The following is a 12533-nucleotide window of genomic DNA, read 5'->3' as shown; positions in this document are numbered from 1 at the left end:
AAGTCCTGGAGTTTTGGCTATTTCAGGTTGCAGAGGAGGAGAAGAAATCCCTGGGTAATGTCTGATGATGTCATCACTGGAATCCTTCTGGATCTGAGAATGAGACTTTGCCCTCAGAGCTCTGTCAGGAGGCAACTGAGTGCCTGAAATAATTTCCCAATTTCCAGCATTTTTTGCTCACCAAAAATGATGTTTTGGGATTTTTTTGGGTTTCCTTCCACAGATGGGGCAGAAGAAATTCAGCAGGTTGGAGATCACCTTGATGGTCCTCTTCTGCCTGGTGGTGGCTGTGGCTTGTGTCCTCATTGTGCTCTTGGCAACTAAGGAGCTGCCGTCAGAGGACACCGGTGAGTGGCCGGTTCCCACCTGGAGATGTTTGAGGAGAGAAAAAGCCAACATTTGTAGAAAATTCCAATATTTGGGACATGTGGGTTGGGTTGGAAGGAACCTTCAAGACTGTCTAGGTCCATGGGCAGGGACAGTTGTGATGTCCCCAGCAGGACACAGAAGATGATGGAGACACAAAGACGATCCAAGGGCTGGATCACCTCTGCTATGAGGATAGGCTGAGGGACCTGGAGTTGTTCAACCTGCAGAAGATTCTGGAAGGACGTTGGAGCTGCCTTCCAGTACCTGAAGGGGCTACAGGAGAGCTGGGGAGGGACTTTTGACAAGGGCTTTGAGAGATAGGATGAGAGGCAATGGTTTGAAACAGGAGCAGGGTAGATCTAGGTTGCACATTAGGAGAAATTCTTCACTATGAGGGTGGTGAGACACTGGAACAGGTTGCCCAGGGAGATTGTGGATGTCTCCTCCCTGGACATGTTCAAGGCCTGGTTAGATGAGGTCTTGAGCAACCTGGGCTGGTGGGAGGTGTTACTGCCCATGGAGGGGGGTTGGAACTGGATGATCTTTGAGGTCGCTTCCAACCCCATGGATTCTATGAATCCATGAGGAGTGTGGCCAGCAGGGCAAGAGAAAGGATTCTGCCCCTTTGTACTGCTGAGACCCCAGCTCCAATCCTGCCTCCAGTTCTGGTGTCCCCAGCATAAGAAAGACACAGAGCTGTTGGACTGAGGCCAGAGGAGGCCACAAGGATGATCCAAGAGCTGGAGCACTTCTGTTTTGAGGACAGGATGAGGGAGCTGGGGTTGTACAGCCCAGAGAGAAGACCCCAGAATTTCTTCAGTAGGAGGGTGGTGAGACTCAGGAATAGATTACCCAGGGACGCTGTGGCTGCCTCCTCTCTGGGGGTGTTCAAGGCTGGGCTGGATGAGGCCTTAAGCAGCTGAGTCTAATTGAGAGGTGTCCCTGCCCATGGTGGGGAGGTTGGAGGAGATGAGCTCTGAGGTCCCTTCCAACCTAGGCCATTCTTGGAGTCTGTGATTCTATGATCCCAGAGACTTCTATGATTCCATGATCCCAGAGCATTCTAGGATTCCATGATCCCAGAGGATTTTGTGATTCCAGAGGTTTCCATGATCCCAGATATCAATAAAACCACTTCCTAATCTCAGCTTCAGCCCCCAGCCCACATTCTTTTCTGTCCTGTTGGAGTCAGGATCTTTCCAACCTTTGAAAAACAGATAATCCCCACCTGTCTCCCTTCCCTCCCCTCCCCTCCTAATTAATAATTAACCAATTCATGATTTCCTCTGCCCTTGGCCCTTTTATGGCTTTATGGCATCTCCTGACTTTGCTCCCTTCCTATCAGCAGCCAAAGGTGAAGGCAAGCTGGCTGCTGAGTCAGGTGCTGAGCTGGGTGCTGAGCTGGGCACCGAGCTAGGTGCTGAGTCAGGTACTGAGTCAGGTGCTGAGCCAAGCCCTGCTGCAGTGGCCAATGCTCAGTAGTGGGATTCAATCACCTGGTCTTCAACTTGAGGCCAAGTTTAGTCCCTCCCAGCCCCTAAGTCCCCAACCCTCAATTTCCTATTTTTGACCAAAAAAAGGGAGAATTTCAAGAGTTTTCAGTCTGGAAAGAAAATAACTGTTATTAGTAATAACAACTGTTAATAATAATAGTAAAATTATATAGAAGAAAATCATGTAAGTAATAGAAATACTAATATAACTATAAATAACGATAATAGTAATTATTAATGTAATAATTTATTATTAATATTAATTATTGTTGGTGAGAGACGGCTTGGGGAAAGTATGGAGGGGGCATTTAATAATAATAATAATAACAACAACAACAATAAGTTTAAAGGTAATTTAATACTAAACCAAACCAAAACCTAGAATAGCCTAGGTTGCTCATCCAGTCCAAACCCCCTACAGTCAGCAGGGACATCCTCCACTAGATCAGGATGCTCAGAGCCTTGTTGAGCCTGATTAAACCCATTATTACTATTATTAGTTAGAGATGTTCTTCATTTAATAGTCATTAAATATGAGGGAGGTTGTGGCTGCCTCCACCCTGGAGATCTTCAAGGCCAGGTTGGATGAGGTCTTGAGCAGCTGCATCTAGTTGAGAGGTGTCCCTGCCCATGGAGAGGGTGAAGGAGATGACCCTCATATTTAATGACTATTAAATGAAGAACATCTCTAACTAATAATAGTAATAATGGGTTTAATCAGGCTCAACAAGGCTCTGAGCATCCTGATCTAGTGGAGGATGTCCCTGCTGACTGTAGGGGGTTTGGACTGGATGAGCTTTGGAGGTCCATTCCCACACAAACCATTATATGACTCTATATTATTTCATTATTTTCATTATAATAATTTAATAATGATAATATTTGGTATTTAGATAATAATGATATTTAACAAAACCAATAAGGGCAATATTCTTCTTATTCTTCTTCACCTTCATCTTTTTCTTCTTCCTCTTTTCTCTTCTTCCTCCTCTTCTTCATCTTCATCTTCTTTTCCTTCATATTTTTCATCTTTTTGTTATTAGTATTAATAAATGTATTCAATTTATTACCATTTAATAATTTAATGCTAAGAATACAATGAATTTAATAATCATATGATAATCATGAATATAATAACCACATTATAATCATGTATATCCTATCATAACCTACAATATCCTATACAATTAGATCATTATCTATTATCATCTAATTATTTAATTAGTTGGATCCACCCCTTCATTTCTCTTCCCATCTCCCCAGAATTTTCCCCCACCTGCCCATCCCTGGACACAGCCCAGAGGGTCGACTGCATCCCAGACCAGATCGCCACCAAGGTTTGTAAAAAGGGGAAAAAAAAAAGAGGCAAACCCTGAAAATTAACAATTAGCTGTTAATAGTGGGGTGAAATTAGTTAATATTAGTTCATAATGGTAGGAAATTAAATGATCATTCAACACCAGCCTCACTCCATCATCCTCTGTAGAGAGCAATGAGGTGTCCCCTCAGCCTCCTCTTCTCCATGCTTAACAGCCCCAGGTCCCTCATCTGCCCCTCACCAGTGCTGAGCAGAGAACTCCATGGAGTCATGTTGGAATGTTCAGATCATGGGGTCCAACCATGAACACAGCACTGCCAGGTCACCACCCAACCATGGCCCTTAGCACCACATCACCACGGCTTTGAAGCCTCTCCAGGGATGGGGACTCCACCACTGGGAACTCCATCACTGCCATGGGTATCCAGGGCCAGGCCTGGACAACCCTTTTGAAGAAGAAATTGTTCCTCATGGCCAACCTGAACCTCCCCTGGGGCAACTGAGGCGATTTCCTCTTTTCCTGTTGCTTGTTCCTCAGGAGAAGAGAGCAACTCCACCTCGCTCCAGATTCCTTCCAGGGAGTTGTGGACAGTCAGAAGGTCTCTTCTCAGCCTTCTCTTCTCCAGACTAAACAATCCCAGGCCCCTCAGCTGCTCCTTACCAGCCCTGCTCTCCAGACCCTTCCCCACCTTTGTTGCCCTTCTCTGGATCTTCTCCAGCCCTTCCATGTCCCTCTGGGTGAGAGGGCCCAAAAACTAAACCCAGCACTCAAGATGTGGCCTCGCCACTGTTTGATCCAGGTGGACAATCCCTGCCCTGCTTCTGCTGGCCATGCCACTGCTGATCCAGGCCAGGATGCTGGTGGCCTTCTTGGCCACCTAGTCACAGTTTGGCTCAATTTCAGCTACTGTCAACTAACAGCCTCAGGTCCTCTTTTGCCAGGCAGCTCTCCAGACACTCTGCCCCAAACCTGGCGTCTTCATGGGGCTGTTGTGACCCAAGTGAAGAACCCAGCACTTGGCCTGAGGGCTATGGACCTGCAGGCCACCGAATGGACCTGAAGGCCACTAAATAACCTGGGGGCTACCCAATAGACCTGAGGGCCATCAAATGGACCCGTGACCCACTAAATGGACCTGGAGTCTGTCAAAAAGACCTGTGGGCCACTAAATAGACAGGAGAGATGCCAAAAAGACCAGTGATCCATGACACAAACTGAAGGTCACTAATTAACCTGTAAGCCACCAAATAACTTGAGGACCACCAAATAGACCTGAAGGCCACCAGATGGATCTGTGGCCCACCAAACAGACCGGAGGGCCACCAAGTGAACCTGGGGGCTGCCAGATGTGTCTGGGGGCCACCAAATAGACTTGGGGGCCACCAAATAGACTTGAGGGCCACCAGATAGACCCAAGGGCTACCAAATAACCTGAGGCCATCAAATGAACATGAGGGCCACCAAATGGACCTGAGGGCTGTTCAAAGTCAGGGTTGGCCTGGTTGTAGACACCACAGCAGGCTTCTGGCAGTTACGTTCCAGGGTGGGGTTCACCTGTCCTAAAATCTCCTCTCTTGGGCCAGAGCCTCTGCTCCCGCCGTGGCTGCTGCTGGAGCCCCCTGAGTGACACCAATGTGCCGTGGTGCTTCTTCTCCTCAGACCATGGCTACAGAGTGGACGGGGACCTGGTGACCACACAGCAGGGTGAGTTGGGTTCTTCTCCCCTTTCCCCTTCCCCTTTCCCCTTCCCCTTCCCCTTCCCCTTCCCCTTCCCCTTCCCCTTCCCCTTCCCCTTCCCCTTCCCCTTCCCCTTCCCCTTCCCCTTCCCCTTCCCCTTCCCCTTCCCCTTCCCCCTTTCATTCTTTTCCCTTTCCCAAAATTAAATTAATTAAATTACATTTTAAATTAAATTAATCACAGAATGGTCAGAGTTGCAAGGGACCTCAAGGATCATCTAGTTCCAAAACCTCTGCTGTAAATTAAATTAAAAATTAAATTAAATTAAATTAAACTAAATTAAATTAAATTAAATTAAATTAAATTCACAAAGTGACAGGAAGAGGGTGGGGGTCACAGTTTCAGACTCCAAGAGGGAGATTCAGAGTGAAGAAAAGGGAGAAATGTCTGCTCATGAGGGTGCTGATACTCTGGCCCAGGTTGCCCAGACAGGTGGGAGCTGCCCCATCCCTGGAGCCATTCCAGGTCAGGTTGTTTGGGGCTTTGAGCAACTGCTCTAGTCAGGGATGTCCCTGCTGACTGCAGGGGGTTGGACTGGATGACCTGGAAAGGTCACTTCCCACCAAACAGGTCTGGGATTCCATGATTACTAATTTAGTTCATAGACACTTGGTTGACCTCCATGATGTCCATGTCTGTGTGGCCATGGTTGACCATAATTCATGGCTAATCATGATGCATGGTTGATCATAATTTGTGGTTGACCACCATTCATGGTTGGTTCTATGACCATGATTCATGGTTGATCATTTTTTCATAACAATGATCAAGCTGGTTGGCTTTGTACAGTCCCTTCCCACTCAAATCCTGTTTGGTCTCCTTTCCCACCAGGGCTGCAAGCTACCCTGACCCGGCTCCCCTCACCGTCACTCTTTGGCCATGACATTGACAATGTTCTCCTCACCATGGAGCACCAGACCCCAAACCGCCTCCACTTCAAGGTGAAGTTGTCACCTCCACCTTCCCTTCCCTTCCCTTCCCTTCCCTTCCCTTCCCTTCCCTTCCCTTCCCTTCCCTTCCCTTCCCTTCCCTTCCCTTCCCTTCCCTTCCCTTCCCTTCCCTTCCCTTCCCTTCCCTTCCCTTCCCTTCCCTTCCCTTCCCTTCCCTTCCCTTCCCTTCCCTTCCCACCTTCCCTTCCCTTCCCTTCCCACCTTCCCTTCCCTTCCCAAACCTTCCCTTCCCTTCACTTCCCTTCCCAAACCTTCCCTTCCCCCTTCCCAAACCTTCCCTTCCCTTCCCTTCCCAAACCTTCCCTTCCCTTCCCAAACCTTCCCTTCCCAAACCTTCCCAAACCTTCCCTTCCCAAACCTTCCCTTCCCAAACCTTCCCTTCCCTTCCCAAACCTTCCCTTCCCTTCCCTTCCCAAACCTTCCCTTCCCTTCCCAAACCTTCCCTTCCCTTCCCTTCCCAAACCTTCCCTTCCCAAACCTTCCCAAACCTTCCCTTCCCTAACCTTCCCTTCCCAAACCTTCCCAAACCTTCCCAAACTTTCCCTTCCCTTCCCAAACCTTCCCTTCCCTTCCCTTCCCTTCCCTTCCCTTCCCTTCCCTTCCCTTCCCTTCCCTTCCCTTCCCTTCCCTTCCCTTCCCTTCCCTAGCCTTCCCTTCCCTTCCCTTCCCTTCCCTTCCCTTCCCTTCCCTTCCCTTCCCTTCCCTTCCCTTCCCTTCCCTTCCCTTCCCTTCCCTTCCCTTCCCTTCCCTTCCCTTCCCTTCCCTTCCCTTCCCTTCCCTTCCCTTCCCTTCCCTTCCCTTCCCTTCCCAAACCTCTCCTCTCCTCTCCTCTCCTCTCCTCTCCTCTCCTCTCCTCTCCTCTCCTCTCCTCTCCTCTCCTCTCCTCTCCTCTCCTCTCCTCTCCTCTCCTCTCCTCTCCTCTCCTCTCCTCTCCTCTCCTCTCCTCTCCTCTCCTCTCCTCTCCTCTCCTCTCCTCTCCTCTCCTCTCCTCTCCTCTCCTCTCCTCTCCTCTCCTCTCCTCTCCTCTCCTCTCCTCTCCTCTCCTCTCCTCTCCTCTCCCCTCCCCTCCCCTCCCCTCCCCTCCCCTCCCCTCCCCTCCCCTCCCCTCCCCTCTCCTCTCCTCTCCTCTCCTCTCCTCTCCTCTCCTCTCCTCTCCTCTCCTCTCCTCTCCTCTCCTCTCCTCTCCTCTCCTCTCCTCTCCTCTCCTCCTCCCCTCCCTCTCCCTCCCCTCCCCTCCCTCCCCTCCCCTCCCCTCCCCTCCCCTCCCCTCCCCTCCCCTCCCCTCCCCTCCCCTCCCCTCTCCTCTCCTCTCCTCTCCTCTCCTCTCCTCTCCTCTCCTCTCCTCTCCTCTCCTCTCCTCTCCTCTCCTCTCCTCTCCTCTCCTCTCCTCTCCTCTCCTCTCCCCTCCCCTCCCCTCCCCTCCCCTCTCCTTTTCCACCTCCTGCCTATTTTCCATGGGAAAATCACCCTCAGATGTGGCAAAAGTGGAAAATGCTCTTTTTATCCACCCAGGCAAAGAGGCTGAGCAGGCTTCATTTTGCCCTTGATTGATATTGACCATTTCTTGGGTCTCTGCTGTTTGGACAATGGGGGGGGGGAGAGGGGGGGGGGCGGGGAGGGGGCAGAATTTTTTTTGTCACCACATAAAATCTGGATGGTCCTGCTGGAACAAGTTATTAATTACTGAATGTCTTCTTTTGTCCTTACAATCTCTTTGTCCTCACTTTGTCCTTTGTCCTTTGACCTACACACCTAGATCACCGACCCCAACAGCCGGAGGTTTGAAGTCCCCCATGAGCATGTAGGATCTTTCACTGGTACAGCAGCCTCCAACCTCAGCTATAAAGTTGAGGTCCAACACAACCCCTTTGGCATCAAGGTGACCAGAGTGAGCACTGGAAAAGTTGTGTGAGTAAATTTTGGGTTTTTTTTTCTCAGAGTGGTGGACTTTATCATGATGGTGATTGCTATCTCAGAAGATGCCTTCCTGGGCACAGGAAGTGTGGTCTGGATGATTGGGGAGTGAGATGGAGGCCAGCTGGTTGAAGGAAAGCAGTCACAGAGTGGTGGGGGTCTAGTTGGGACAGGGTCTAGTTGGAGGCCTGTATTCAACAGAGACCCTCAGGGATCAGTACTGGGACCAGGACTCCAGTATTTTCATCAAGAACCTGACTGAGGGCTGCCAGCCAGTTTGGTGATGGCACCAAACTGGGAGGAGTAGCTGACACCTCCTCAGCCTATGAATTAAATAAAATGGAGGTGATTTAGAGTTAATTCTATTGAATTGGATTAAATTAAATGGAATGGAATGGAATGGAATGGAATAGAATAGAATAGAATAGAATAGAATAGAATAGAATAGAATAGAATAGAATAGAATAGAATAGAATAGAATAGAATAGAACTGAGTTAAATTGAATTGAGTTGAGTTGAATTGGATTGGATTGGATTAGATTGGATTGGATTGGATTAGATTAGATTGGATTGAACTGAATTCAATTCAATTAGATTGAATTAAATGGAATTAAATGAAATAAAATTTAATTAAATGGAATTGCATTAAATCGATTTAGATTCAATTATATCTAATTGAATTAGTTGTAATGGAATTACATTGACTTAAATGGAATTACATTGAATTAAATGGAATTACATTGAATTAAATGGAATTAAATCAAAGTCAATGGAACCGAATTAGCTATGACAGGAAACATCACAGAATCATGTTAGGGGTTGGAAGTGACTTCCAAAAATCATCCAGTTTATCCCTGCTGCCGAGCAGGATCACCTAGGGTCACACAGGAACACATCCAGATGGGTTTGGAATGCCTCCAGAGAAGAAGACTCCACAACCTCTCTGGGCAGCATACTCCAGCAACCTCACCATAAAGAAACTTCTCCTCATGTCCATGTGGAACCTCCTCTGCTCCAGCTTGCACCTGTTGCCCCTTGTCCTATCATTGGACATCACTGAACAAGCAAAGCCTGGCTCCATCCTTCGCATCTTTATAAACATGAATGAGTTCACCCCTCAGGCTCCTCTGCTCCAAGCTAAAGAGTCCCAGCTCCCTCAACCTGTCCTCAGAAGGCCTGGGGATGTTTCACCTGCCTTCAGCATTTTTGTAGTTCTGTGCTGGACTCTCTCAGGCAGTTCCCTGAGGTCCTTCTTGAGCTGAGGAACCCAGAACTGGACACAATATTCCAGATCTGGCTTCACCAGATAGAGTAGAGGGGGAGGAGAACCTCTCTTGACCTACTCTCCACACCCCTTCTAGTCCATCCCAGGATGTCGTGGCCTTCTTGGCCACAAGGGTACATTGCTGACTCATGGTCATCATGTTGTCCACCAGGACATCAAGGTCCTTTTTGCCAGAGCTGCTCTCCAACAAGCCCCCAACCTCTACTGACCTGTTTTGACCAAGTGACAAAATAGACAGCATCAAGTGGTGACCAATCTCTCTAATTTAAAGGGTTGGGGGTCTTGGGGGAAGTGATGGTGTTGGTGCTACCAATGGACCCAACCTTCATGATCAACGTTTTCGTCACCTTTTGGTGTTTCTGCAGCTTTGACACCACCATTGGTCCTCTGGTCTATGCTGACCAGTTCCTGCAGCTCTCCATCAAACTCCCCAGTGGCAATATCTATGGAGTGGGCGAACACATCCACAAGCAGTACCAGCATGACCTCAACTGGAAGACCTGGCCCATATTCAACAGGGACACAGCTCCTTTTGGGGTATTTGCTTCCTTTTAGCACATTTTCCTTTTTTTTTTATTCAGGGAAATTCTGGACTCCAGCTATGTTTGGAGGTTTAAAGAGATCTGCTGAGGCCTGGAGAGGAGAATACTCCAGGGGGACCTTAGAGCTGCTTTCCAATACCTGAAGGGATCATCAGGAAGGCTGCAGAGGGACTTTCGATGAGGATGTTTGGAGATAGGAATAAGGGGAATGGTTTGCAGCTCAGGGAGAGTAGGGTTAGACTGGATTTGAGGAAGAAGTTCTTCAGAATGAGGGTAGTGAGACCCTGGAGCAGGTTTCCCAGGGAGGTTGTGGATGCCTCCTCCCTGGGGGTGTTCAAGGCCATGGCAGATGAGACCTTGAGCAGCTGAGTCTAGTTAAGAGGTGTCCCTGTCCATGGTGGGGAGGTTGGAGGAGATGATTTCTGAGGGGCCTTCCAAACTCAGTCATTCTGGGGTTCTCTGAAATTTCCCCAAATATTTAGGTCAATTCCCTCAAATTTGGGGCAAATTTCCCAAAATTTTCAGGTGGATTTCCTCAAATTTGAGGTAAATTTCATCACATTTTCAGGTAGATTTCCTCAGATTTGAAGTAAATATCCCCAAATTTTCAGGTAGATTTCACAAATTTAGGCTCAATTCCCCCAAATTTAGGCCTTCATCAGAATTTAAGCAACTTGAAGTCATTCCCATCAGTGATAGAATGAACTCCCTGAGGTTGTCATGGGTGCTACTGAGAAGCTGTGTCAACACTTGGTGATTTTTTCCTGCCTTTTTTTTGTGTGTGTGTGCGTGTGAATTTTTTAACCAAATTCTCTCTTTTTCTTTTTCCCCTTGAAGAACATGGAAAATTTATATGGTGCTCAGACCTTCTTCTTGTGCTTAGAAGATGAAAGTGGAGCCTCTCTCGGTGTCTTCTTAATGAACAGCAATCCCATGGGTAAGGAAAAAAAGGATTTTTTTTTAAATCATGGGGAAACATAGATGTTTTAAGGAGTAATTGGACATTTTTTAGGCAAAAGAAGTGCTGAAAACCACTGCTGCAAGCTCCAGAAAGGGGTTTGGTTTTCCTTGAATATTTTTGCTTGATTTTTTCTTTTTCTCTCTGGGGTTGCCATCAGAGACCTCTGAGGCTGTCCTCAGCTGATTTTGTTTCTCCTCTCAGAGGTTGCCATGCAGCCAGTGCCAGCCGTCACCTACAGAACCATCGGGGGAGTTCTGGACTTTTATGTCTTCCTTCAGGACACCCCTGAGCAGGTGGTGCAGGAGTATGTGAAGGTAGGATGGTGAACACCAGCCCAAGGCATCCTCTGGCCTTAGAGACACTGAAGGACAATCTTGGGTGATGGAGCACTGAAACAGGCTTCCCAGAGAGGTTGTGGAGTCTTTTCAAAGCCAACCTGGACGTGTTCCTGTGTGACCTGCCCTGGGTGATTGTGCTTTGGTAGCGGGGTCGGACCTGATGTCTCTGGAGGTCCCTTCCAACCCCCAACATTCTGTGATTCTGGGCAAACAGCTCTTGCTTGTGGTGCACTAGCCAAGGCTGATCATTGAGTTAATGGTCTCCATCCTAAGCTTTACCTAGAGAAATTCTGTATTTCCCCCCATTTTTGTGTTTTCTTCTGTTTTATTTCCACCACTCTTCACTATTTTATGGGTACAAAACTGGAACTCAAGATTTGTCCCTCACCAGTGGGATTTTATGGCAGCAAAGTACCCAAAACTCTACCCAGCTATTGAGGACTCTATGGCAGCTAAGTCCCATCTCTATTTTGGATGGGCTCCCCAGTTCAAGAGAGACAGGTAACTACTGGGGAGAGTCCAGCAGAGGCTCTGAAGATGTCAAAGGGCTTGGAACATCTCTGTTAGGAGCTCTGTGAGGCTGTTGAACCTGAACAAGAGCAGCCCCTGAGGGGATCTTCTCAATGCTCAGCAAGAGCTAAAAGGTGGAGTGCAAGAAGATGGAGGCCAGACTCTTGTCAGCAGTGCCCAGTGACAGCACAAGGGGCAAGGGGCACAAACTGGAGCTCAGGAGGTTCCATCTGAACAGGAGGAGAAAATTCTTTGGTATGATGGTGCTGGAGGCCTGAAACTGGCTGCCCAGAGAGGTGATGGATCTCCTTCTCTGGAGAGGTTCCAGATCTACTTGGTCATTGTGATGCTGGACAAGCTGCTGTGGATGTCCCTTTTTGAGTAGGGGGGGGTGGACTGCATGACCTCCAGAGGTCCTTTCCAACCTCACCATGTTGGGATTCTTGCATAACATTATGAGATGAGGGGTGATACAATGAGACAAGACGAGATGTTGTTGTGGGTTAAGGACTAGCCTAGAAGTCCTACCACAGAGAGGTCCTCCAGGAGCTTCAGAGGGGATAGAGGAAATTGTAATCTTTTATTATTTCATCCCATCATGCCTGTATCTACTCCTTTGTACTCTTTTCAGGCCTTTTTCTCTCTCTCTCTTCTCCAGGCTGGACCTTATCTCTTGTTTGGTATTTCAGGGTAGGGTTTCAGCCTTAAGTGGCCAGGGCTGCCAGGGAAAAGCTCACTTCTGTGCTGTTCAGGTCCAGAGGCATGGGGGGTAGAGAGGTGTGTAGGGAGGGGTTGGCCTGATTGCAGGAGGTTTTAAAAAGTTTTTTTGGCTTAAAGAGGTTGTTGTAAGCCCAGGTGGAAGGACTGGGCTGGGACTGAATGTGAATATGGGTATTTTGTAATTTCTTTAGTGAGAATAGTACTTTCATTTAAACTTCCAACTCTTTCCAATGCTGTGTGAGAGCATTTTGATTTTACTCCTTTGGGGGGTAAAATATAATTTCTGTCCACTCTTAAAACTAAGACAGATGATGAGATGAGATGAGATGAGATGAGATGAGATGAGATGAGATGAGATGAGATAATGAGATGAGATGAGATGAGATGAGATGAGA

The 12533-nt window shown here is 48.0% G+C and overlaps 1 protein-coding gene across 2 annotated transcripts in view; it reads left to right on the top strand.

Annotated features, from left to right (window-relative positions):
* The first annotated feature begins 223 nt into the window (after positions 1–223).
* LOC128980092 (maltase-glucoamylase-like) overlaps positions 224–12533 on the top strand; it is an 88994-nt gene continuing 76684 nt past the window's right edge. The window contains exons 1-9 of one of the 2 annotated variants that reach the window (XM_054398532.1): positions 224–327; positions 1849–1868; positions 3126–3199; positions 4765–4885; positions 5750–5859; positions 7625–7776; positions 9433–9604; positions 10447–10546; positions 10772–10884. In XM_054398532.1, coding sequence (XP_054254507.1) covers positions 224–327; positions 1849–1868; positions 3126–3199; positions 4765–4885; positions 5750–5859; positions 7625–7776; positions 9433–9604; positions 10447–10546; positions 10772–10884 — 966 coding nt within the window. Of the gene's footprint in view, positions 348–1848; positions 1869–3125; positions 3200–4764; positions 4886–5749; positions 5860–7624; positions 7777–9432; positions 9605–10446; positions 10547–10771; positions 10885–12533 lie in introns of both variants that reach the window. The other variant, XM_054398531.1, reaches the window with a different exon arrangement.

This window comes from Indicator indicator, unplaced genomic scaffold (assembly GCF_027791375.1).
Source record: "Indicator indicator isolate 239-I01 unplaced genomic scaffold, UM_Iind_1.1 iindUn_scaffold_63, whole genome shotgun sequence".
In the NCBI taxonomy this organism is placed as follows: Eukaryota; Metazoa; Chordata; class Aves; order Piciformes; family Indicatoridae; genus Indicator; species Indicator indicator.
This window is presented reverse-complemented; position numbering and strand designations above follow the sequence as displayed.